At 36.8% G+C, this 27,823-nt stretch overlaps 1 protein-coding gene across 9 annotated transcripts in view; it reads left to right on the top strand.

Annotated features, from left to right (window-relative positions):
• The window catches only part of SPAG17 (sperm associated antigen 17), an 89,733-nt gene that overhangs the window by 37,323 nt on the left and 24,587 nt on the right, over nucleotides 1-27,823 (top strand). For 8 of the 9 annotated variants that reach the window (XM_032098664.1, XM_032098661.1, XM_032098665.1 and 5 more), the window contains exons 11-25: nucleotides 616-753; nucleotides 833-946; nucleotides 2,391-2,541; nucleotides 4,186-4,416; nucleotides 6,340-6,437; nucleotides 7,096-7,212; nucleotides 8,797-8,951; nucleotides 13,699-13,778; nucleotides 15,440-15,522; nucleotides 16,770-17,006; nucleotides 18,277-18,388; nucleotides 18,914-19,042; nucleotides 21,041-21,154; nucleotides 23,541-23,761; nucleotides 26,751-26,871. In XM_032098664.1, the coding sequence (XP_031954555.1) occupies nucleotides 616-753; nucleotides 833-946; nucleotides 2,391-2,541; nucleotides 4,186-4,416; nucleotides 6,340-6,437; nucleotides 7,096-7,212; nucleotides 8,797-8,951; nucleotides 13,699-13,778; nucleotides 15,440-15,522; nucleotides 16,770-17,006; nucleotides 18,277-18,388; nucleotides 18,914-19,042; nucleotides 21,041-21,154; nucleotides 23,541-23,761; nucleotides 26,751-26,871 (2,101 nt within the window). The remainder of the gene's footprint in view (nucleotides 1-615; nucleotides 754-832; nucleotides 947-2,390; nucleotides 2,542-4,185; nucleotides 4,417-6,339; nucleotides 6,438-7,095; nucleotides 7,213-8,796; nucleotides 8,952-13,698; nucleotides 13,779-15,439; nucleotides 15,523-16,769; nucleotides 17,007-18,276; nucleotides 18,389-18,913; nucleotides 19,043-21,040; nucleotides 21,155-23,540; nucleotides 23,762-26,750; nucleotides 26,872-27,823) is intronic. The other variant, XM_032098662.1, reaches the window with a different exon arrangement.

The raw sequence follows: 27,823 nt of genomic DNA, 5'->3' as shown, positions 1-27,823 counted from the left end.
TGTAATTTCTTATCTAGGTCAATAACAAGTTTTCATGTCCTTCAACAATGTTATTGATACTGAACTTTTGCTGGTTTACTCAGTTCAAAGGTCTTAGTTCAAGCCTAACATAAGAGTGTCAATGCTGGTGCTAGACAGATCTGACTTCTGTTGATTTCAGGCACAATCTTTGATTTAGAAGAGACATACAATATGATTGGGAAGTCCTCATTTTAGGAGTAAAATTTCAGCATATTTTTGGGGCTCTTTACTTTCTGTAACTTAGTCTGAAAATAGACTTGGGTAAAAATACTCAAGGCCCAACACCTAATACACAATCAGTTTTTAATTACCTGTGTTCCTTAAAAAGTCTTAACATTTCAACTTAGAAATATTTTTCTTCTTATCCTTCCAAAAGCAACTAATAGGAAAACATTTAATTCTGTTTTCCATAATCTTTGCTTTGTGCAGGAACTAACTTGGAAAATTGTATTTTTGCTGCTTGTGGAAAAAAATTGCACTTTCCTTTCCTGACAGAATTTCTTGTGTGCTTAGCTTATAGCAGGATTTGTTTGGTAGTTCTGGTAAAGTTAAGCAGCAGTGGTAATGAAGGCTAACATATGCTCCATTTGCCAGGTTATTGCAAGTGAAGAAGACCTTACACCACCGAGTCTGGTGTCACCAAAGTCTCATGCAGATGGGCTACGTCGTGCCATTGCAGATCATATAATCTCTGTCCTTCCTTCTCTTTCACTTCCTATGAGTGAAAAAAAGGTTTGTGTTGCCTTTTGTCCATTTCCTAAAATGACCTCATTATTGAGGTTTAATGCCTCTTCCTTTTCTTTTTAAACAGGATCTATACGAGTACTTTTCTCCTAAATACGGTGAACAGGAGACTGTCATCCCCCAGTACCCTCTCTTATTTAACTACCATGATCGCCTGGCTCAGCGGTTGCACCTGCTGAAGGTACAGTGCTACCTATCATATATAAATATTTCCAAAGTTCACAGGCAATGAATGCTCAATGCACTAGAAGGGGAGGAGTGGTGTTTTTACAAAAACAGGACAGCATATCCTAGATTTTTTCCACTGAGGTGGATACAGCAACATGTGTTTAGTTTACTTAAGAAGCAATGAGTTACTGTTGGAGGACACCTCACAAACATAGAGCACAAACAAACCGATTTCAGAGATCTATTAGCATTATTAATGAGAATGTTTAGCCTTTGGCATAGATGAAAGATATTACAGAGCTGTTGATGTGCTGTTAAACATCGATGATACTAGGGAAAATGAGCTGCTAACTTGTTCATGGTGATCTAGCATGGAGACTAGATTGAATACTAAAATGTAGAGAAGTGTAAAAAATTACGTAGCAGTTGTTAATGAACACAAGAAATGTATTCAGGTTGTCTAAATAGTTGGAGCATAGGGTGTAACCAAAACACTGCCGAATGCTAACAAAGGCAGAAAGGTTCAGAGATGCATAGTTTGGCATTATTGCAAAGTAACAGTTCCCAGATTTTCTGAACCAAAAAACCTCTGTGGATGTCTCAAATTTTTCCAAAGACAAGGTGTAGTTTTACCATTAAACTTTAAAAATTCACTGAAGATAATACAAGTGATAATACAGTTCTAGATTTCACAGCTAAGGTGTGTCTGCCTGGCTTCATGGATTAAAAATTATCTGGGGAATGCTTTGATAACCATTGATTAAAACTATTCAGAAACAACTCAAGTTTGATACATTGGATGTATTCAAGCAGAAGGAAGGACTGATTAATCAACATGAGAGATGCTCTTAGCAGACATATGCTTGATGTGTTTTATATACTTGCTGAAGAGGAAATTCAGGATACAGCACAATGTTTGAGGAAAGAGTAGTGGAAAAATATTTGGAATATGCAGTTGAAGAAAAAGGTACCATAAGCGTGTAATACTAAAAAGAGTGAAGCTGAAAGATACCACTAAGTCTGAAAAAATAAATCCTTGAATATATAGGGATGTCTCTCATCGTAGACTGATCAATAAGTTTATGGATTTCATTACTGTGAGAAGTAGCACAGACCATCTGAAAGATATGTGGAAGGTACCTCCTGCCAGTCTGAATTAACCTGTACATATTTCTGTGTTTTTAAGTCTAGCTAGCACAGGCAAATAACTTCTAACAAATGTCTGTTATTATGCTGTCAGTCATTCTCTCATGTGTCTAATGTTTTTCTGCCTACAATATCTGATGCCATGATTCAAAACCACACTGTGAGCACATGTTCAAATTTAAGTTTAAGTCCAACTGACTTAAGCACATGCTAATGTCTTCTGCTGTAGAAAGACTTCTTTATTCAAATATAATTTTTGGAAAGTAGTGTGAAAGTTTACTTTAACTCTGGTACTTTGATTTTTGTTCCAGGTCCAGAAGAACTTAAATCCAGAAAAGATTGAGCATGAAATGATGGATAAACTGCCTCTTACAGAACTTATCCATTTCGCCCCTCCTTCAACTGAAAACAACACTAAACGCTTGGCCAGACTTCACGAGCTCATGCATTATTGTACTAGTGGTAAAAGGATTTTCATTGATATAATTTCCATTCTTTCTATTTCTGGTTGATGAGCCTATTAAATAGGAGGGATTTTGGGACAAGATTTTTAAGCTGCCAAAAAAACCTTTGCAGAATTTCCCATTTTCACATTCTTGCTTATATATAATTATAGCCTACTATACAATTTAACCCTGACTTCAGACCTCAGTTTCATGGTTAATGGAAACAACTGTATGAGTGTTAAATATTGCATAACTAAGAGCTGGAATTATCTTAGAACTACTTTATTTATTTATATTTGCAAACATACAAACACTTACTAATTCTGAGGAAAAAAATAGCTGTAAAAATTGCAATTTTGCTCCTAGAGTGTAGAATGCATTTTGAGAGGCAATGATGTAAACTGTGTTTATTTATCAACACCCTTTTGGAGGTAAAGCACACGTATCTTAGGTAGACAATTTTTGTAGAACAATACATGGCTTTCAGAATGTATTCTATGTAAGCTGTTGGTGTTAATAATGAAACTACTTTATAACAGCCCCTTTATCAAATCAAGAATACATTCACTTCTCCAACCATAATCACTTCTGCAGTTACCTTTTCTTGGAGTGTGCTTGTCACCATGGCATACACTGGGAAACAATCCCAAAGACTACGTAAATGCCCTTAGGTAGTATCAAAAGTCTGCTCTAGGTTATTAAGAAATATAAACATCCAAATCCCTTTGGTTACATTTATGTCATCATATAAGGCACTGGATTTGAAGGTACTTTCCCAGCTCTTTCATCCTGAAGTCCCTTGTGTTGGATTAATTTACACTTTGCTGTGTTGTTTCTAGTTGTTGGTATGTTCATTTTGGACAGTAAGCCATTAAAGTATTCAGTATTGCTATAGTCTTCCACCTGGTGGGTATTGAATTTGATGGTCTTCACTGGACCATACCATACTGCCAGACTCTCCCAGCTGGTAACTTAGCTAGTAAAGCCTTTGCTTTTATCAAAAAAGATGATTAATTTGAACAGAAGATGAGAGATTGAACAGTCTCAAGATATACGTGTTTAGGTGCTTAACCACCCTAAGGAGAAAACATTTCAAACTGAAGATATTTTCTATGTGATTTGAGAATTGTATTACCTGTCTTAAACTTCAGTGCTTGGCATGATTATCACTGTTATATGGACACCAATGCATACAAGCATAAATAGGATTTATTATTGTCTTTGCACCTCGCTTCTGTTTAAATTATGTGTAAAATTCTGTCTGCAGAGGAAAAAAAATTGATACTTGTTTGAGAAGTTACAGATAATGGAAACATTTCATGAACTGAAAATAACTAGTTGCTAACTGGTCCGATAAAGTCTACCCAGTATTTTAAAATCAACATCATTTCTATAAAGTTAATGAGCCAGAAGGTATTCAGATGTAGGAACCACTTCATTTAAGATGGATTAATACTTAGGCATATCATTTTGCAATTTGGAAGCATTCAACTTTGAATGCAGTGTAAAATGTAGCCCACATAAGTTGATCCAGTACCATTAAGGAAATTGCTGCTGGCTTTTGCAGAGTTGCCAAGAACAATACACTTAAATAGTCTTGTATTTATTTTCTGCTGAGCTGTAAGGACATTTTCAGTTAATGATTGTAATTCTTTTTTAGAACTTCTGAGTTGGGCTGAAGTAGAAAGAGCCTTCAGAGTGTTTACTTTTGAAAGCCTGAAGCTGACTGAGCTGAGTGACTCTGGTTTCCTGGAGAGCTCTGGATCTAGAGTTGGAGGTGATTCTGAAGTGTCTTATATCCCTTGGGATAATCCAGCCATGTTTGCAAGACAGCTGAGACAACTCTTCCTTATGGAAAGGAAGCTTAATGAGAAATCTCCAAGAGGCTCTGGTAAAAAGCTTTCTGTTTACATTACTCCTGAAGAATTTGAATCCACTGTTTGTCTTACTATATCATTTGAAAGTATTGTCTAGCCTGTACACTGAGTAACTCTGTAGGAATACTAGAATAAAGACAAAAGCTGTCTTGTTCTGCAGCATTAACAATTGTAGATGATGGAGAGTGAATGTTCTGAAGTTCTACATTTTCTCCTGCAGATTCTAACAACGAAAAGTTGTTAGCCTGGTTAAAGGAGATGTGTTGGCCAAAAAGCAACATTATAAACAAGTGATTATTTCTTCAGGAGGCAAGAAAAGTAGAAATTAGGTCAGTTTAAGCAACTATACCTTTAGGTTCATGATCATACAATCATTGTTTAGGTTGGCAGGGACATCTAAAGGTCATCTATCCTGTCATCCCTGCAATAAGCAGGGACATTTTCAGCCAGATCAGGTTTCTCAGAGTCCAATCTGACCTCCAGTGCTTCCAGGGGTGGAGCATCCACCACCTTTCTGGGAAACCTGTTCCAGTGTTTCACCACCCTCATTATGAAAAATTCTTCCTTATATCTAGTCTGAATCTATTCTTCTTTCCTTTAAAACCGCTACTCCTTTTCCTATGACTACAAGTCCTACTAGAAAGTCTCTCCCAAGGCCACAATAAGAAGAGCTTCCCAGAGCCTTCTCTTCTGCAGACTGAACTCTCTGAGCCTGTCTTCACAAGAGAGGTTCTCCATCCCTCTAATTACCTTCATTGGCCCTACTCTGGACCCACTTCAACAGATCCATGTGTTCCCCATGCAGAGGACCCCAGAGCTGGATGCAGTACTTTGTGATGTTGTCCATGCTTTCCTAATAGAGATGTCTAAGCGAGCAGATTAGATGGGATCCTTTCCTTAGAAGGCTGGAGCAGACAAAAATGAGTCCTGCTTATCTGCTTTTCTTCTGAATCTTGGGAACATTTTTGGATGTTAGTTTATTTTGCTTTTATACTAGTCATGATATTAAATATTGCAGTTACAGGCATAACAACATTTCAGCACTTCTGCAGCACAAAATGAAATGCCAGGAAGATAAAACATTTCTTTCAGGTTTCTTCAATCTTCTAAAGGCAGTCAGTAAACAGGGGTAATTTCCAAGAGAAGCAGAGCCTAAAGATGTATGTCTGGAAGCTGAGCTCATTATAAGACACTTACAAGCAAATACTTTGCGCTGTCTTTTCCGCCTGAAAGAGTAATTTTCTTGTACATGTGAATTTTGATCAAATACTAGTGACCTCTGCTCTAACTTAGGGAATAAATAATTCTATTAAAAGGAAATTATTTTTTAAAAATTAAGAGAATATAGAAGTTAGAGTCCTCATGTGATGCTGCTCATATCAGGTGCTCATTGTAACAATGGAATGACTGGTCAGAACCTCAGGAGAAGCAATATTCTGTCAGTAGCTTATGGATCTCTATCAACCAAGTTAATTTAAACTATAAAATTTGTGTTTGTCAAAAATGTGTGAAAATATCAAAACAATTGATTTTGCCTCTTATGTTAATGTCATCTGTGCAAAGGACTGCTTGTTAAAGTATGAAGAAAAAGGGTTCTTTGTTTATGAGTCCAAAGGATATTTCTGAGACTATTTTTAGTGGGCCAGCATGGGTCAGATAGAAAGGATGATTTGAGTGGGTTTTTATGAAGTGTTCTTCTTCCCTTTTTTTTAAAATTTTATTTAATGATCTGGCACTTGCTCTCACTGGGTTTTGATGTGCTCTTTTAGTATAGAAGCATAGCAGATCTGATCATGTATTTATAGGACAAGTGTGATGAAAGGATGCTTCAAATTGATGTTGATCTCATCAGGGAGACTAAGGAAATTGCATTAGTCCAACCTTAGTAGGGCTGAAATTTCTGGAACAATTCTTTAAATTCTGCTTTCGATTTCCAGAGTATTCAGAAATAAGTGACGAAGATGAAGAAGATGAGGAAGATGTTGTGGTTGATCCTCTTTTGAATGAAGAATTGGATCTTCTTGCTTCTGATATGGCAAGTGTGAGAAATGGAGTCAACTAGGCTTTACATGAGACAACAGAAGATACTGCCAGGACATGTTACTGGGGATTCCTTTGCAATTCTGCATGCAAATATTAATTTTGTGATGTTTGGCAAATACTGACATAACATTTAAGCACTGTGAAATCACTTTCTTTGAATTCCAAGGTGAAGGGTTTCAATGAAGCTGCTAATTATAATTCTGTGCTGGTTTTGCTGAATACCAGGGGTCAAATACAAGCAAGAAAGTTTAAAGGAAATTGTCAAATTGTGTCACACTAGTAAACTGTGTAGTTTGGCATCTTCAGAATCACCTGTCTGCCACACATCCCATAATAAACACAGCAATTTTAAAATTACATCATAGGACATGTTTGAATACTAATAATTGCTTACAGAACTCAAAATCATATAAGGTAATAATGAAAGTGTTTAGATTATTTTGTCATAAAAAGTCCTAACCCAAAACCCCTTGGGGGTAATTGTATTTCTTATTAAACAGTGCCATATGGGTCTGCACATATGCATCATTATGCAGTTAACTGTGATGCAACATGGGGTGCTCTCTATTAATCCAACAAGATTACAGTCAATTTAATACAACTGATGCTGAAATGTTCATATTCATTATTTTGGTTTGTTGTATTTTGAGGTGAGTCCGGAAACCTATGGCCTAGAACAAAGTTTAGAAGCAATAAAAAAGACACAGAGGCGTTGCTTGACAGACTGGAGTCTGGAAGAGCATTTTCAACCACATGTTCTTCGTCAGGTATCTGTGAACTGACAACCTCATACCTACAGTCACCCCTCAGAAGGCTATATAAAGAATTAGTAGTGGAGTTCAGGATATTTTTCTGCTAGATAGTTGATTCAGTTTTATCTCTTTCATATTTACCAAAATTCATTGTGCTTTAGCTACTTTTCAGTTCTTTATGTTAAATTCAGTTTGTAATGGGTTTTTGTTTCCTCGTTTGGCCAAACTGGAGCTGTCCTATTTGGCAGCAAGTCTCTTAGCTAAAAGTGTGGTGGAGACAAATCCACCTTGCCCTTAGGGGTGATCCTCTGTGGCAGTTTTGGAACTCAGTGCAGCATATGTGAAAACATACTTTGCAAATGCCTATGCAGTGTATGTTTTATGGGCAAACAGAAAATTTGGTTGTCACAGTACTTCACCCTTTAAGGGCTAAAAGCATCATTTGTAGAAATCTTGCAGGCTAAAAACTAAAACTTACCTTGCAGAAAGACCAAAATGTGAAAGATAAGTTCAAGTGTAGTTGTCTTGAGTTGGGAGGTGTCCTCTTGGGATTGTTAGTTCCTGTGCTGCCTTGAGCTTCATAGGCTGTAATTCTTATTTGATCCTGACACGCGCTATACATGGGTGAAGGAAGTGCTGCTTGGATGTTTGCAGCACCACATTAGTGTGACAATTTTAAAGTCTGGTCATGGATTTCGCTACATGGGGAATCCCTTTGTATGCAACATAAATAGCTAATACTACTTCAACTGTCAATAATTACTGAGTCTAGCAAAAAGATACTGATGGAAAATAGAAGTAGTAGAAAATAGCATTTTATTGCAACAGGAAATAACCTTTTGTACAAAAAGTCTTGGCAGTTAGGTGAGGTCCCAGATGACTGGATAAAGGGAAACATTGTACACATCTTTAAAAAGGGTAGAAAGGAGGACCCTAGGATCTACGAGCATAATCAGCCTCACCTCTGTTCTTGGGAAGATCATGGAACAGATTCTTCTAGAAGCTTCAGTTGCATTGTTCTGAAAAATAATAGTTTAAAAGAAGACTTTCTTCCACCTGTTGCTATAAAATCGGTTTCAACCTGCAGGTAATGTAAATACTGAAAATGATGGGGCAGTGCAAAGCAGAGCGGAATAATATAGATCACAGTAAATCTCAGAGATGTGCAGGTCATAGTATAGCAAGTTGAATACCAAGTAAACTCAACTGAGATTAAAAAAAAGTAAATTAGTTTTCTTTTTATCTGGTATATGATAATTCTGGGTTTATTTACTATTTATTTATGTATTTTAGTTTTTAACCTTGTCTAAGTATTTGTTTAATATTTTAATTTATTTAGTTTTTATGTAGCTGAACTTTTTTATTCATGGTCAGTCAAAAGGTGCAGCATAGTTGGTACCTCTTCTCAACATGAATAGCAGTGCAGTTTCAATTTCCACCCACGTGAACAATTCAGGTTGCTGGAATCCAAATGCTTTGAGTACATCTTGTGGGAGAATGGAATTCTTGAGCACCTGTTGCTCAAAGCTGTGCTGTGTAGCCTCTGCACACATGCTACTGTCTGCAGGGAGGATGTATTTCTATTTCTTTCCTTTTCAGGTTCTTCATGCAGCATCCCAAGAACATAGATGCATTGATTCCTTTTATCATACCCAAGATAACTCTTTACTAATGATTTTTCACAATCCTATGAATCAATATCGTCGGTGCCAAGATACTTGGGATATTGCCCTGCACTCTAATGTTGGATTCAGGTAATTGATTTTATCTTCCCTGTTTCATTCACAGTCATTTTCCATTAAAGACTGCATGGGTGTGCTTAGGGCAAAACTTTGAAATTAAGACATGGCTGTGTGACACATTTATGAGAAAGCAAGTTATGCTTTCTCATAAAGCAAGGTCAAAAACAGTGCTATATGAAAAGAATTCTGCTGAACTTTCCTGAGTGAGAGCAATGCAATGTGTAGCTCTTTATCACCAAATATAAAAATGTAAATAATGCACACAAACATACAAAATCATATTAGGAATGCCACATGAAGAAAATTGTACTGGGGACATTTTAGGTGAAGGGTGTTAAAAAAAATCTAAGTATATACCTAACCAAGTTTTTCAACTATATATACACAGGTGTAGTGATTCAGTGGGAAATGTCGCTCTGGTGCTCTATGGATTAATTAGATTTATCAAATAGAATTTCAAGCAAAATATCCAGTATAAAAACACCTTCTCCCCCACCATTTGTCTGTATCCCTTTCTAAGTGTAGTGCCTCATTTATCAGATTGTGGAAATTTTTTATAGTAGACTTTTGTTGGCACCTATAGATTTGAACAGATTTGAATACTAAATAGGCAAAATGTGCCTACCTGAACCTGTATTTTGTATTGTATTTTGTATATTTGCTCTCAGTCAAGGAACTCTGTGTAGGTACAGCTCAGCTTTTCAGGCACTTGGAATTAAATTATTTGCCATGAAAAGAGGCTATTGTGATTAGCAGTGACTAGGACCAGAGTCACAAGAGATTTACCAGCAGAAATTCAAAGTTCCTTGGAGAAAATGCTGGCTGGTTTGTGTTTTGTTGGGCAGATCCATTAAATGTCTGGTCAGTGGTTTTGCATTTATATAGCAACTAAAATCTTCCCCAAAAGATAAGTGAAAGATGGTATGTTCAAGTAAAGCTGGGTCTTGCATTCAGATAGACCCAAGCAGAGAGTCAGTGGTCTCAAGGCCTGTTACACAGAAGTCTGTTGGTACCCAGATCTCCTCACTCTGCCAGCCATTCTTACACTCTTTTTTTGACACTGCACTTTAAAAGCCTAATTCAAGCTTCTTAACCGTAAACAGTTGATGCCAGTTTAGCTGCCTGGTGTATTTGAGTTGTCTGGGCAGGGTTGACACATATGACATGAGACCCATGGGAGACACTTTTGAAACAAATACCAGAGAGCAGGTCACACATCCCAGTGCATCTAACATGCCACCTGGTGTTTGCATACACTGACTAACGCCTTGTCCCAACAGCATATTGATGCTGTAGAAGCAGAGGGAGGTAGCAGACTTCCTCAGGAAGCATTTCTCCCTGAAACAACAACTGTTCATCTGTGGGGTTGTAGAACTACAGATTGGCTGGTCTCCTTGAAAGGGCATTCACTGAAATAGTTCAAGACCAACTGAGAAATGGGAAAGGCTCTTGATACCTGCAAAAGAAAAGTTGCTAATTTTGCATCCAAAGGAAAAATTATGCATTTTATCTGATAGATGCGTTATAATTTAGTTGAGGATTAAACAGCTGTGTGCTTTCTCCTTCTTACTCTTCCACATCCACTGGAAACAAGGTTTAGACATTAAAGATAACTTCTGCTTGGGGCACGCCTTCTTTATCCAGTGACATTTCACCAGGTTCTGGTGAAAGAGCAGCAAGGAGCTCCTAAAGAAAATGCCATGAATGCTAACAAGACACTTTGGCTTTGCTCTTGTTTCCTAGACATATTCAACATCACTGCTATATATGCTACTTAGAATTTTCAAAGAGCTACAGGTCCTCTTTTGGTTCTGTTATGTGGCATTGGTACCTGCCTATACTCTGCAAAATAATCAGCACATTTCAGACCTTATTCAGCCTTATTGCTAAAGATCATTTCAGATTTCCAGACAAAGTATCATAAAGATTTGCTAGTGTATGTTTCCAAGCAACATAACGCTTCTGTGGAAGACACTCATTAAATACCTGGAGTGCTTCAAGCTGTTGCCTGCAATTAGCTTCCAGATCCTGCTGACTTGCTAGAAACGGGCACAAGCTCTACTTATTAAGAGGTAGTATTACTTGGTTTTACCTTTGTATGAAATAACTGACTCCTGATGAGTTTAGTAACAATTTATTGATTAATATTTTATTTAAATTACTATCATTCTAATTTTTGGTATCTTTATCTTTAAGAATCACACTTTCATCACAGAAGAATTGCAAATGCACAACAGATGTGGTGCTTGACCATCTCTCTGATAGCAGTTCTCTGTCTGTGTTTACTTGTTACTTCTTTATTGTGACATCTTACAGACCACAAACCATCTTTGTAGTGTTGTTTTGATGCCTTTTTCTGGTCTTAAAATCAAGAGGCATACACGGTTAGAAGGGGAAAAGGGATTTTACCTTGGTATTTATTCTTAAGGATCCTTAGGTGTACACGTCCAGGTCATATGCATCGAGATGTACCCCACCGAGTCTTTCCCTGTGTCTCTGTGTCTCTCCTCCTCTCCGTCCCCCCCAACATTGGGTATAACATTATAGGCATTACTAATTAGCATATCTATCAAAGATTCCCCAATGAGAGGCTCAAGTGAGCCCCCCCTCCCCAAGGAACCTTCCCCTGGATGGTTCTATCTTGGTTTACAGAATATGTTCTGGAGAGGACCTTGGGGTTTGGGGCACACTGATCTCTAGCTACGAAGCTTCTAAAATGTTTAGTCTCTTAGCTTAACAAAAAAGTCCAAGAATGTAGGCAAAAAGCACTAAGAATACAGAAGCTGTAAAAAGGTATAACAGGGGTATAAAAGAAAAGGCAAAAATCTTCATGGCATCAGTTTCATAGTTGCTGTCTGGAATATAATTCTGTTATCTGATAATCACAGAATCACAGAATAATTGCATTTTGTTTACAGTGAGTCTTGTTACAGCAAGTTCTCATGCAAAGAGAAAATTAAATTTCTGACATTGCAGCAGCTTTTGCTCCTGGACATCCCAGTTACCTTCCTTCTTCTTTGTGGATATCATGTCCTGTAGTTCATGTAGAACATCCAAAAATTCAGAAATTATGCTGTTTAAAGGGTAGGCAGCAGGAGACTGTGTGTGAAATCTAATGATGCTACAGAGTAAGGAGTCCAAAGGCATGCACACATGTACCGGCAGTGATAACTGTGTATATAAAACATTTTAACTCTGGTTAAAATAAGGATAAGTGGCCACTCTATTAGGAAGCCAAATCAATTCAGGCATTATCAAAACTATTCTTTTGCTCAAAGTTAATCTTAATAACATTTGTTTACAGTTTCATAGTAAACACATTACACAAGTTACTGGAAAAGAGTAATCCTTCTGAGAAATGCTTCTGAGTCAGACACTGGCAGTAGTGACATCAGAATACGTATTAATAGAATGTGTATTTTAGACTTTGAATGACTATTTCATTGGCCTAAAATATTTTCCACACGAATAATCTCTTTTTTATTTATAACATATATTCATCTTCAAGTTATTCCAGTACTGGCAACTCTATGTTCCAGACTAGTTTTGCCTTTTGTTTTCAACACCATGGGTTTTTATAGCTTGTACACTTTTCTTCAGATACAAGCAGAATAACCTTCTCCCTACTGTGTGTATACATGATCAACATGCAAGTTTCCCAAAGCAACTCCCAAAGTTGCACAAGTGGGAGAGACTTGTGTTTCCTGAAGCTGTACATGAACTGTATAATCCAGCCTGTGTACATGGCCTACATATTAAATATCTTGGACATACTGCTGCAGTAAGAACTTTAAAACTGTCATGAGGTCAAGAATTGATTGTATTTTCTACATGTTCATACCCAAAAGCCTCTACTCCATATAGAGTTTTTGAATACAATTGAATCATCTTGAACTTGTAAATACAAAATATCATGAAGACACAGCAACTGAATCTGATGCATTCTTCAAAAGCTCCTCTGAACTTTGCACATAGGAAGAAGTTTACTTTAAAGAATTGTGATAACAGTCTGAATGAGGGATTGAGTGGCAACTGCATATAAGATTCCCAGGCTTCCTTCTTTCTTGAAAGCAGTTGTTTAGAGTGAGCTACTTTAGCAGTCATTTCAGACACCTTAGGAAAAGGAGACAATGCAACTGCAGATGCCAGCTGCAAACTCTGGATAGTTCTTCATTCAGTTCTCACTTCAGTTTAATTGTTAACTGTGAGTATTCTTAATTTATGACAGGTTATGGTACGCTGATTCTCGAATCTAGATTGGGATGACAATTTCCAAACACCTTTCTTGCCACACTGATAAAGAGCTTGACATTACATACAATAACACTTCAGTTTCTGAACAAACAAATGAAGCATATTCTAAAAATTAACATCAATCAAGAGCAACTAATAAAATAAGTTATTCAGTGGTAAAACAGTGAGGATGAACCTTTTTGAAACTGAATGTCTTGAAGTTTTCTGATTTCCTGGATTTTTCTTTAGGAGCAGGTGTTCTTTGGCATACAAGTTTCTTATGTCTCTTTGCAGAAAGGATAACCAAAATTCCAAGTATAACATGTGCTAAGCAAATACCAGCTGGGCAAACGTACCAGTTCCTGTAAAAACTGAGAGAAACCGTGTCAAATACAAGCCTTGTGTCAAAGATTGTAGAAAAATACTTGTATAAGAAACAGAAGAGAAGCCAAGTGATCTTGTTTGACCTGAAATCATATTAGTGAAATCTGTGTTATGTTAAATAGAGGCATATTCTGCTTTTCAGGAGCTATCTTGAGGTGGTGGCCAACTCAATTAAAGACTGGGTGAAAGAGGAAGAAGCAAAATACCAAAAAGAGAAGATGGGTAAGGAAATAGTCTTTTAAATTGGAAAAAGCCATGACAGAGGGCCCTCTTGGACTGTCTGCCTGTGCTGTCAAAAAAACTGACTTTAGTAAGAAAGCCAAAAGTGGGTATCTTTTTATTGTATTCTAGGAAATTAGTTTTTCGCTCTTAGTTTTTCACTCTAAGTGCTGAAACACAAATTTGTTCAGAGCAGAATTGCATGTGTTTTTTCATAGGATGACCTTGTTTTGTCATCTACCTAGGCATAAATGTGTTTTGGAATTAATTAAATGTATATATTTATATATTCTGCATCTTTCTCTGTTCTGGAAACTGAGACCTTTAGTATCAATTTACATTTTCAGTAGCTGTGTTTAACTAATGAGATTAAGGATTATGTATAAATATGAATCTGTTCAGATGACTGAACATATGAAGGAGGTGAGCAGTAGTTAAAGTTGGCATCATGGTTCAGGAAAATTCCTTTTTAAAGGGCAGGATACAAGCTGGATGTTAGAAGCTGTGGGCTAGAGGCTAAAACTGGAAACTTGAATCGACAAGACTGCTGAGCAAACTTGAATTACAAGCAACATTTTGGGTAGTGAAAATTGTAAGCAGTTCATACAGCAAGTGTTCAGCAGGCAGCAGAATCTGAAAACCCCCACTGACAAAAAATAACTTTTGTCAAAATTGTCTACTTTTGTATTTCAATGGTATTAACAATGATTTGCTTATGTTTAACCTTTGCTTTTTCACCTTTTTGAGAATGCACTTTGAAACCTCCCAGGACTAGCAGTTAGCATTTACAAAAATAGAAACGCTCCTCCTCAGCCCAGTTAACACCTCTGATTATAGTTTGGAAACTAAAAGTACTGTTATGACTACTAAATCATAATTTGTACATATCTAGCTGTCACAGGAGCTAGATTGAATCTTGCCCATGTGGTGCTTCATGACAGATATGAGTCATAGAGTAGTTCACTTGCTGAAAGGACATAATCACCTCTAGCTGGCACATGCAGATGGGCAACAGTGTCCTTAGGTGTTTTCAATTTCACTGACACTGCAATTTCTACATACAAAGTAATTTAACTAGAAGTTTCTGATCGTGTACTTTAAATTATCTTTTCTAGGGTAAATATGGGGTATCCAAGCATAGTATAAAATTACACTCATAGAAGATACTCTTTTCAAAAGTCATAAATGCTATAAAGCCATAATAGTAAACAAGTGATATGGTGAGTGTTTCTTTAGTGAAAGTTTGAAGGTTCAGATAGCATTTATTTGGGTTTTTTTTATCCTAAAGGTTACAATATCTATGACTCTGGTATTGAGCTTGTTCTGGCTCAATTAAAAAACAAACAAATTGCTGGAGCAAAGCCTTCAACAGCAAGAAGCAGAGAGCTAGTCTTTACATCTGTTGATATATTGTTTAGTGTATTTGGTCCCCAGTTATGAGAATCAAGCAATATTCATAGTCAGGTAAATTTCTTCTAACCTAAACAGACTTTCTATTTTATTTCTAAAAATATTTAAGGTTTGCTTTATTGTACTGTTACGCTTTTACTATTTTTAAAGATACGTTTTTATTTACTTGTGCATCTTTTTTTTTCCCATTTTTAAAAATTATTCCATTTTCCTATATTTATAACTTTGCTTATTCTCCCTTTCCCTTTTCAAAGGCAGCACATCCGGACCTGAGAATGTAACAGAGTCTCAATCCAAGAATGAAGGATGTCCCATTATCAGAGAAGGTTCTCTAAAGGTGAGGCAAAAATATGTATCTTTCTGAAATGGACTAACTAGCACTGCTTTCTTCAGAAGGTAAGCTTTTGTTCTTACATTGGCTTGACTGAGTCGTCTTATTTTTTCTGCTCTTTGTTATTTTTTGTGTATGTTATTTTCTTTAATTTATTCCTTTTTGGTTGTGAGTTATGTTGTTTTCTTAAGGGAAGACTATTTGGAGTTAGATTAGGCATTCCAAAGCAATTTATAGTTGCAATACTAGGAAATGAAAGTTATGGATAATATCCTACTATTTACTGAAGTTTTCTGATTGTAAAGATATGAAAAGATGAAATCCATGGAAATACTTCTTTACCCAACTCTACTTTCACTGTCTACAGCTCTTTGAAATTAGGGAATGTAAATATGGTACCTCAGAGTTCCCTGAAATCAGAGAATCCTATTTCATAGATTTAGTCCATGACCATTCACTACAGATTAGTTGACTTGAAGTTTCTGGCTGAGGTAGGAATTAAGCCCGCAGTTGTTTAGGTCTTAGCATTGACACCATCCATTAATATGCACAACTCTAGCTTTATTTATGTTGTACTCGCCTGCTTTTTTTTGGCTCCTCACAGACGTAGTATGTCTCATCTTTCTCACAGTGTGTAATGCTGTGCAATTCCAGTCCTGATATGGAATGTAGATAGGAAATGGTGTTAAGTGTCACAGCTCAAGCAAGACTAACACCTGACTTGTAACTCTCAATGCTTGCCATTTCTTCCCCAGAAATGCCTCTGCTTTGGTATGTTTAGACTATAAAGTGACACAAAACCCTATATACTCCAGAAAATCTCAAATGTCTTCCTGATGCAAGCTGATTATTTTGGCATTGATTCCTCTTTCTGTAAAAAATTTAAATTGTTTTATCTCACAGTTGCATTTGGGGAATAAACCAACATCAGTGATGCATTGTGGTTTGATGATAAACATTGTGGAAAAGTATACAACAAAGTCATTCTCCTATGACTGATTGTGTAAGATATGAATAATCACCTGATTCATCTCCTGTGGTCAACAATGGCTGCCATTGTAGATTGAATGAATCAGTAATTTTATCCAAAATTTGGTGCATAATATTGTAAGACTTTGACACATTTGGAAACACAGCTTAGAACTTTGATTGCTTTGGTTTTGTTTGCTTCTACTTTTTTCAGCATGCACGTATGAAATATCTTGTAGTACAAAGATAAACACGGTCTGTTTAATTCCTGATGTTGAATGTAGGCTTGGAAGATGGAGCAGGACCGATTACGAGAGGAAGAAGGGAAACAAAAGGAAGAAAAACAACAAATGGAAGAATATTTGAAAAGTCAAAAGAAAAGACAGGAGATAAAAGATAAAGAAAGTAAAGATTCCAGCAAAAAGCCTTCCGAAGAGAAGTCTCAAAATGAGTCAGCAAAAGCCTCTGAACTTGAGGAGGATCATAGCATTCCAGACCCATGTTCTGGGAAAGTTTATAAGGTAAGGAGTTGTATTATTATACTACATTAGAAAAGTGCTAACTATATATAGAGTCAAGATTACAGCAAAGCTATTATCTATTGTGAATTTTGAGTTCAGAGCAAATTAAGCCTAATTGAGCCTGGTTACCTCTGTTGTTTTAGCAGCAGATCCTTTTCTAAAAGTTTTGAAAAGTAGGTTTTGATGTTCAAGGTTACCCTACACCAGATGATTTAATTTTATTTTTTAGTGTAATATGACATGAACACAAACATAAATTGATCATGTTGTGATTTTTGTGGGAGAGGATAGGAAAGGGGAACAAAAGAACTTGTCCCATCTTCCATATCAGGGCACTGCTAGACCTAGTTGAAGTTTTGACTGGAAATCACTGTTTCTTACATTTGCTCTTTCCAAATCCACATTCTTGAAGTGCCCTAATCTGAAATACAGATTTTTCCCATATTTCAGAAAGTAACTCCATTGGCATGTGCACAATGGGAAACGTAGAGCTCAGCTCACTCTTGAAGATTAAGGCACATGAAATCTAAACTGTAATTGTGCTTCATGTCCCTAACAATCCCAGGAACTCATGTCTAGACGGTTCAATGGAGACAGCAGCTCCCCTTTTTCTGCCTGTTGCACTAACAGAGGGAGCTCCTCGCTAGTTTTGTTCAGTTTTTGAGCAGTTTGCACCGCCTTATATTTGCAGAGTCTGTCTTGCATCCAAAGCTTGCATATAATCGGTATAATTTAGTCTAAATTTGCTTAAGTACAGACTTCAGACTCAGAAATAGATGACATTTCAGTCTGAGCTTATTTGAGTATGCTCACATAATTTTTGCCATCTTGTGGCACTTTGGAAGGCATAGCAATCTAATTAGATTTACAGTATCTGAATTCCAAAGGGTAGAGGAATTCTAGAGGGTAGAAAGCTGAATCTTTACCTGCCCTTTATGTGATCCCATGGCATAGTAAGTTGTCTCTTTGTATGTGACCAGAACTTTTCTTTCTCTCATACTGTATGTTAACCCACCGGTCTACTTGCTACTCTTCAGTTTCCATGATGGTTTTCACATGTAACAAGTTACTTCAGTTAACAACTGAGAAATTATTTGGATATAACAATAGCATACTAGATATTTTCTCATGTTTGTATTACATTAGTTAAATATCTAAGCAAAAGATGTTGAGAAGTACAGTGTGATCCTGATGATCTGTCCTTCATTTGCCTCTTTCATGGGTTCTGCCTTGCTCATTTAAAGATAATTTAAAACTTGTTTTTTTCCAGTTTCATGGCTACAATACAGGGGACAATGTCATTCAAGTATCAGGAACCAATCAATACCTTTTCCCATCCGATGGAGGACAGATTCAAGTAGAGAAGATAGAGTTTGTAAAAAGTGATTCTTTATTTCTTTATGTTTTGTTTTGACTCAGTACTAACTGATGGGATAGTTTCTTAATCCATAAATGCTTTTTCATGTCTCAGCAGTAAAAATTCAGTTAAAGAAATTCCGTATTAGCCTCTATCACTACTAATCTTTACATTTACACATATGTTAACAGTTGATAGATAAATGAAGTACCAGAAAACTAGAAATGCAGAAAAATCAGTTTGTTTTTATTTGTTCAATGGCAACTGATGCATGATATTTCAAGAACGTTCAAATTATTTTTCCAGTCAAATGCAATCATTATATCTAAGCAACAGATTCTTCTGCAGCCTCTCAGATCTAATTATTGGGAAGGTTTTGAATATTTAGCCTAAACGCAGATAAACTTAGTTTTGCTATCTTGGTCTTCTACTACCTGATTCAGTCGAGTTATGAGCAATTGTCTTTTTCTGAGTGCTTTAAAGTTGCACATGCAGAGTTTATTTGGGTGCAAATAAGTGGGAGCAATAAGAGTATTCCATTGCTTTACAGGTCCAACTTTGATAAAGGTGAAAGTAATAAAAGACAACCACAATTTCTTCATTCATATCACTGACCCCAAGAAAAACTTTAAAGAAGCTGAAGAACAGGAAATTAATGAAGAACAGCAAATTAGATCAGGTCAGTGGATTGATGTCACTGATATAAAGAATTAATAGTTTAACATATTTAATAATTGGATGCATAACTTATCAATTAACAGAAAATAAATTGTTACTAATGGCAGAGAGTAAGAAAATTCAGTGTTCCATAAAATGAAATAAAAATCCAGTTGGCTGACTTGAGCACTGTATAGAGAGATCTTAGCAAGATGTAGAAGCACAGTGCGGGTCAACAGGTGCAAACCAGTCTCTCTTCCAAAGCAAGGATGGAGTGAAGAGTTACCATTCTTTAAGAAAATAATTTTCTTCTTTCATGGAGGACTCATTCAGATCTTAAAGTGGCCTGAGAAAGCCTAAAGAAGATGAAAACTGAATCCTGTCCATTGTGACCATTGTGTAAATACCTGCCCTTGAAAGGGAAGATTTCTCCTTTTGGAGTGGATCTCCTTTTGTGGGTCAGATGACCATAGCATTAGTGCCTCCTCAAGACCTTTGCTGTGAAAACAGATCTTTCTGCAGTCCAGCAGCTGCTCTGTTGGTTGACATTTGTTAGCATTCAGAAAGCATTGAATCCAAATCCTTTCTGAACCCAGGTGAGAGCGTTTCCAAGAAGGAAGCCAGTTTGTAATAACTTGTGTATATGTTTGCCAAAAGTATTATGGAATTTCTGTCACCAATTTGAGGAGTAAAAAAAGATAACTTAGACATATTAGCTCTTTTAATCTTCATCAGTGTTGGAAAGCATCCTGCTCTTGCTTCTGCCCTTGGATTCAGCAGCCACCAGCGATGTAATTGTGGGTTGTCTGAATAGAAAATTTGCATCCCTTCCACAGATGAGATTTTTTTTGTCTGCTGTTCTGAAAGCTGACCTGTGTCATTCTGGGGTCTGCCAGACAGTACTGGCAATCACCAGTGTGTGAGTATCTGAGATAAGTTGTATTCTCTGGGCACAAGTGAGAGGCTTTCCTGCCATATAAACAAGAATACCTTATAGAAAGGCAGTAGGGAAGACAAGAATCAATCCATTCTGATACTTGACAGTGGCTGGATGGTACAATGGTAAACTTGTAAAGCTGTCAAAATTCCAAAACCACATCCTGCAGGTGGTATTCAGCAATAAGCATTGCAATGACAGACAAGAAATAGAAGCAGACAAGGTCTCAGGATGTGTCCCATGTTGATGAGATTGGTAGATGGCTAGGCCTGCCTTCATCTTCTTTTGTGGTCTTCTCTGCTACTCCTCACAGTTTTAAGCAGCTGTTCCCCATATGGGAAATGCCAAGTTTTCCTCGTACCAACAGAGCATTTCTTTAAGGCAGGAGCAGCTGGAGTAGAGGCAAGGTAGGACCCAGTGTCTGGGAGGTGTGTCTTGCCTAGTTCATGTGGTTTACACCATGACATACTCATCACATGACACCTTGATTTGCACCTTTTGTGAGTTTGACTCCTGATCCAATTTTACAAATCCCAGACATGTCTTTAGATTTAATTTCTCCACTTTTTGTCCTTTCTTTTACTCTCTCCTCCAAGTACCCACATAGAGAATCATAGAATATCCTGAGTTGGAAGGGACCTTTGGGGATAATCAAAGTCCTGTCCTGTCCCTATGACATCTGAGAAACAGTGATTTTTGTTAGAGCATAGGCCACATACAAAAGAAATGGGCAGTTTCACATTCTTGTCAGTCAAGAAACAAGGACCCATAACTCCAGAACTAGGTTCTTTTGCTTCTTAAATTCAATAAGACTTTTCACTAGTTGTTGCTATTAAACCTGTTTTTACACACCCAGCTAATTAGAATGCTATTTCTGGATAAAAACCCACAGGTATATTGCACAAAACTGACTATTATATAGTACCCTATGAATGGAATGTTGGTTTCCCTGCCCTGTTTAGTCTATTTAGGTTAGTCATCCTCATGGAGGTTCCACTTTTCACACCAGCCGTTGGTTTACAGGTCAGGTGGTTCTGGTATGTGTTGCTATCTTTAATTTTTTTTTTTTTTTTTTTTTTTAAGGAGAATTGAAAAATCAGAAGAAAGCTGTGAGCAAGTTTGGATCTTTTTCAGCCACCTTGGAAAATGGAATCCAGCTGTCCCTGAGCTATTATGGACCTACAGGGGAGGCAGCAGGTAAAGTAAGCAAATAGAAGAGGATATTTGAGAACCATATGGGGAATTTTTTTTTCCTTTTTTTTTCCTTCATACACTCCTTAACCCAATAATTTGTTGCATGCAATTCTGCCTTTCTCAGCAGCTGTTACTACATGGTAGGGAATTTTCAGCAAGGCTCAAAATGAGATTACATTGTCAAGAATATTCTATGATTCAATTTTCAAGATGGAGGGAGGTCTCCTAGCTTTTCTGCTTACTGTGAAAACAGAGCAGTGCAAGTATTGTTATTAAGTAGCCCAGCAAAATCAGCCAATTAATTTGAGCCAATGAAAATGTGATTTGATGAGGAGTCTTCTTGGTCTTCCAAGAAATAATATTTTTGTAAACTTATATAGGTGATTATGGAACTTCCATTTTACTTGAGGAGTTGGACTTTATATTCCAGTTGTGCAGACATAATGAAGGATTTCTCTCAGCCTTTCAATAAACATTCACCAACTGGAAGCAATTGCTTCAGAAAACCACAGTGAAAACAGCGTCTACTTTTACCAAGAGCTTTTTGTTTCCATTTGAAAGGCCACTGAAACCATCTTATGGATAAAAGTGAAACCCTTCTCTGATCAGAAAATAATTTCAGCATTTTTCAGCTCTTAAAATATGAAAACATTTAATTGAATACATCTTTGTGTGGACTATGGTAAACCATTAAACCCTACACTCATTTTTAATTGTTCAAATATATTTTACAAATTAAATACTAAAAAAAAAAGGCTTTTTAGACTTGGGCCAAAAGAGCATTCCCAATAGTGGACTGCAAAAACTTGGATTTTTGGCATAAAAGAGAGACATGTCTAATTAAACACCTACATATCAGCTGTGCTGTTTAGGCTTTTTCACATTCACCATAACCATCCTATTCCACATTAGAATAATCCTTGCCATGTTGAGCTTTAGAGCACTGCTAACTGGCATTCTTTGATTGCTTGCAGTTTTTCTATGATCATTTGCTTATGCCAAATTCCCGTGGGTCTTTGTATCCTAGGTGCTCAGAATAATTCTGACCAGAAATACTCTCTTAGATGATTCTCATATGCCATCCATCCCTAATGCAGAATGGTATACCATGGAATCTGTAGTTTCTCTCCAGTGATCTGTTAAATTGTGTGCAAATTACTCTTTTTCCCTGCAGTACCAAAATAATTTTCTGGAAACTCTCTAATTCTCTTTTTTCTTACTGTTTTTCACACTTTATCTATTTCATCTTCCTTTCAGGGAAGCTAAGGTGACAAAAGGCCTCGAGTTGTTTCTCAGCTTTATGCAACTTTTTTTTATTTCTGGGGAAATGTAATATTTCTTCAAGTTTTGAATTATTCTTTGTTTTCTCCAGCATTATCAAAAGTTAACTTTGGATCACCTTACATTTATGTTAGAAATAATCTCCTTGTCTCTTTATGAATTTGGGACTGCTTGAGCACCTGCTTTTGATTCCGGGTACTATAGAACCTCTGCACTTGTTCTTTGTGTCTTGACAAAATTATGAGAGTACAATTCCAAGTCCTAGACATGTGAATGTGTGTATAAAAGGAGGGAAGCCTTCCCTAACAGGCAGTCCTCTGGAATTTTACATCTCTCCCAAGATTTCTAAAGACACTTTATCTCAGTCTTAAGACTGAGACTCTTTTTCATTGTTACCCTCAGACATCATGTTCTCATTTTTGGGGGCAACCAGAGTAAAGGCATAGGTAGAATTTCTATGAAAGGAAAGTGTCAGTGTGTTGAAATAATTACAGAAAACCTAAGTTTGTATTTATTTTATTTTCAAGAAATTGTTTTGAAAGGCAACATGACTACTTCCTGTTGACATGCCTAGCAGGCTGTCCTAATGCTTGGCTTTAAGAATTGCAAGAGTCTTATCAAGGCTAGATCATTAGAATATTTCTGAATAATTATAGGAAGGTAGACCTATGTAGTACAAAGTTGCTAGAGTCAGTCTGTGCTGGTTCAGCCTGTGATAAAGCATAATACAGTGATCATTTACTAGATACTACATTCAGAATGTCTCCACTTCTAAGTATTCTGGAGGTAAAAGAGAATTTTAAAATCATATTTTTATATTTTTGAGGTGACAACCAAGTGACAACTTGTGGGAAGCAATAGTTTCAAGATGTCTTTTCTCTTTTCAAGATGCCTTTCTCTCTTAGGCTAATAAGTCATCAGTCTATGGGAAGATTTTCTAAATACTCTTATATACTCAGTCCCTCTATCTGAAATAATAAACTCCCCCACTGAGATTATTATTTCTAAGGTAAAATTTAGTGTATAAAATTTTTAAAAAAAATAAAATGTGGCCATCTACATTTATGAAACTTAATTACATTAAAAATATTGCTTTTCCCTTCCTTAGGTAATGAAACATGTCCTGTCTTAGCAAGAATTCTGAGCATCCCTTCTGTTCATCTTCCAACCGTAATTCCGACAACAGTTACTCCTATTACACCAGCTCCAGGAAAAAAAGATAAGTCTGACAGAAAAAGATCAGGAAAAGCTCTGCCTTCTGCCAAAGAAAACCGTGGCAAATTAGCCTCTTCATCACCTGATGACCTGGTAAAGCAAGAAGAAGAAAAGGTGAGAGAAGAGTCATTATCCAATCCAAAGACACAAACAAAAATTCAAATGTGTGAACTTCTGTAAAAGAATCATACATTCTTCTCAGAGGGCTTTGAGCTGTGCCTTTACAAATTTCTAACAATTTGTGGTGCACCTAAGGATATGTTTTGCTCATTCAGTTGTTCTCAGATGTGTGTATTGATAGCTGTTAATGAACTTAGTCTTTATGACTCCATGATGTAAAGCAGTGTGTCTGCCATGACCCACATGCTTTTGTCAATTTTGGCTTTAAAGTTGCAGCTGCTACACTGCAGATGATACTCTGCAGAGGGCTGGAGCACCTCTCCTGCAAAGACAAACTGAAACATTTGGGGTTGTTCAGCCTGGAGAGGAGGATGCTCTGGGAAGACCTTAGAGCAACTTCCATTACCTAAATGGGGCTACAAGAGAGCTGGAGAGTGACGTTTTACCAGAGCATGCAGTGACAGGACAAGGGGGAATGGCTTTAAACTGAAAGATTTCGATTAGTTGTTAGGGAGAAATTCTTTACTGTGAAGGTGGTTGAGGCACTAGAACAGATTGCCCAGGGAAGTTGTGGATGCCCCATCCTTGGAAGTGTTCAAGGCCGGGTTGGACGGGACTTTGAGCACCCTGGTCTAGTGGAAACTGTCCCTGCCCATGGAAGGGCGTTGAAACTCAACAATCTTTAAGGTCTCTTCCAACCTAAGCCGTTCTATGATTACTAACGTCTCAACTACAAGAACTGCTAAATTTTTAGTTTAACCAAGTAGAATTTTTTTGTGCTTTCCAAAACCGGTATTCAAAAGTCTAACCAACCAGCAAATTAATGAAGACAGCTTTGCAAAGTCTTGCTCTGTGATTCGTTCTTTCCAGCTGATCACAAGCCAGGGACCAGCAATTTGAGGAAGTTACTTTTGCCTTTAGCTGGAGTACTTCTATCAGGTCTTTGGAAAGAATGAATGAATCTTTGGAAAGCAGATTCTGAATTTCTTTTCTGAAATAGTTTTTAGTACGTAGTGGTTGAAGTAACACCGTGTCTGTTGTTGCAACACAGATTCTGTGCATATCCACAAAAAGTGCTCCTTACCTAATTTCAGCATGGAAAGTGGTGTAGGGAGTTGCCAAGCAACACTCAGCATAACATACATGAATTGTGTGGCACAAACAAACCCTATAGAAAAATAGCCCTATAATTAAAGATCTGTCAGGATGACTTCTAAACTAAAAGGCTTTTAACTCATTGGATAGAGAGTACCTGTATTAGTGCATACAGCACCTGTCTGTGTGAGTCTGCAAGTATTTTGCAGAGCAGGATTAGAATCCAAACCGGACTTGACAAATTCACATGGATACGGTCTGTAAAACAGGATGCAATTCAGTAAGAATAAGTGGTAGGTTCTACAAATTACATATAAATAAACAGTATATATCTACAGAATGGATAACAGTTGTGTCAGTGACAGTTCCATAGAGAAAGGTCTGAGAGTTGTCATGGATCACAAGCTATACATAAGTCAACAATGCCATCTTCCTGTGAAAAGAGCAAAGACCACAGAGATGTGAATACAGAGGATTATAGCCTACTAAATAAATATGTGAAGTTATTTTTCTTTCAGGGCTGGTAGAGTCTCAGTTGGAGTATTGTGTCCAGTTACGGATACTGCACTGCAAGAAAAATATGGGCCTCACTGAAAGTTTTAAGGAAAGCATGAAGAAAGATTACAAGTCTAGAAAACTTAATCAGTGGGGAAGATTTACAGGAATTGGTTTGGGTTTATTTTATCTTGAGCTGAGAGACAGAATAGCCTTCTCTAAAGACCTTAAAGAACACCATCATCTCTTACGTGAGCCCATATCATCAGCAGAAAAAATCAGAAGTAAACTAATTTTCTGCAGTAGTGATTCAGGTCAATCAATGGGAAAATGTCAGTAAGGTTAATCAAGGTAAAGCACTGGAATAGTTTACCAGGAAATCTCCAGCCCTGGAAATTTTTAGAATAGCTTAGAATTAGAATTTTTTGCTAACAATATAGTTATACTTGATTATTCTTTTTACCATTAGACAGGCAGAAGAAGATGACAACTGAGGGTTACTTCTGCCCTATTCTGTGACTTCTACATCATGATCCTGTGACTACAATCTTACAGTACTGAGAGTAGCCTTAATTACCAGTAATAGTACATAAATTAACTGTAAAATAGACAGCATATTTTATGCTGAAAAACAGGTAGCAAAATATCTGCCATTTCCCCCCTATATTTCTATTCCTAGAAAGCAAGAATATGGGATAATAGCAGGACAAGTTCTCTCTGTTACATGTGTCTGCAACCAAAAACTGTTTTCATCTTACGACTACTGGCATAGTGTAGTCCATTGTTACATAGGCCTTTGAGGGAATGACATGTAAGAGTATATTGTTGTATGTTTTAAAAAATGTTCCAGGGCCTTCAGACATTCCTTAGGTCAATCTCGTTTTTTCTAGTCATCAGAAGAATTTCCACTGCAGAGCAGTGCAAAGAGGATTACACATTTTGACTGCCAAACATTCTTTCCTGTCCCCTTCCTGAGTCACTGCTGTATTTGCAGCAGATTGGAAGTACTGCTCTACTGATCTTTTGTGCTCTTTTAATGATTATAGGTAAAATAGCTGGTGGGCAGCTTCAATAATTATTTCATTTTGTTATGCTTCACATTACCCATTGTCTTCTCATCTTGATACGGTGCACAAGAGAGCATAGTGACTCAGCAAAATGAATAAAGTTAGGAGGGATTGCTCTTCAAGGTGAATGAAAGAAGATAGCATAATCCAAGAAAATAACTAATGTTTCCACTTCAGAATCCACAAACTCTGAAAATGTTAAATATGAGTGGTAGGCAGCACGTTTTTGGAAAACAAATGTATTGTTAAAACTGAAATCTGTAGTCTAATTTTTTCCTTTTTATTTTAAAATGTGGATTAAAACGGATTCATGTTTCATTCTGTAGATGGAAATGGAAGAACCAGTTTCCCAAACACAAGAGATGTCAGATGCTCCTGCTTTTCCGAGTTTGAATGTCTCGTGTCCCAATGGACTTGTATTAACTTTCCTTGGTGAAAGTTTTGGAGGTTAGTTTTCTGAGACACTGCAAAGTAAGGAATTTAAGAGAAGCTAAGATTACAGAAGAAAATTATTTCTTTGTTGATGGGTTTAGACGTAACTCTAATGTTTTTAATATGTCAGAATGCTAAGTCTGTCAGAATGTCTATTTAATAGTATTTGCAACATAAATAATGTGGTTTTATTCAAACAAATGTAAGATCTAGAATCCCAAGTTCTTGAACATATTGAAGGCAGGGAAATAGCAGCCCTAAAAAGCCCTCGGGAGTCATGTTGGATAATCATTTGAGTACGAATGTAGATTGGAATACTAAATAAAAATGAGCAAATTCGATAAATAAATACATATATCTTGAGGAATCTTGAGTGATAGCAGGAAGATGGTTACATTGCCTGTATCTTCACTTCCTTTGAAAGCATATGTACTTAAGTCCCCAAGACAAAATGTTAATGTGAAAGATTCAGGGAAGAACGACAAGAATGATTAAAGCATCAGAAGATGTATCTTACAGTGAGCTCATTTCACCACAGAATTTAATTACCAAAGGTCAAAGGAGTGGCTGGTGCCAGCCTGGAAGTACAAGGAAACAGAATTTTGGTGATAGCTTGTAAACACATTCTACAAAGGTATTAAAATTTTCAGGGGCTTGAAACTGAAAACCAGGACTTTAGATTTAAGTTATACTCACTTAACAGTAAGAATGGTTAACAAAACTAACCAAGGCTGTGATGGAGTTTCTGCTACTGGATGTTTTACAATCAGGGGTTTTTTGTTGCTTTGCTAAAAGATGCAATCAGTTTCAAACAGGAATTATTTCAGAGAAGTCCTTTGATTTATGCCATCCAGTACATACAGAGAAAACACTCATAATAAGCCTTTCTGCCCTTGTCATCAAATTTCCTGTAGAAGACTGATGGGGTATATAGATATTTAAAAGCTTCTGTGCCTGACATACCCTT

The sequence above is a fragment of the Corvus moneduloides genome, chromosome 2, assembly GCF_009650955.1.
Source record: "Corvus moneduloides isolate bCorMon1 chromosome 2, bCorMon1.pri, whole genome shotgun sequence".
Classification (NCBI taxonomy): domain Eukaryota; kingdom Metazoa; phylum Chordata; class Aves; order Passeriformes; family Corvidae; genus Corvus; species Corvus moneduloides.
This window is presented reverse-complemented; position numbering and strand designations above follow the sequence as displayed.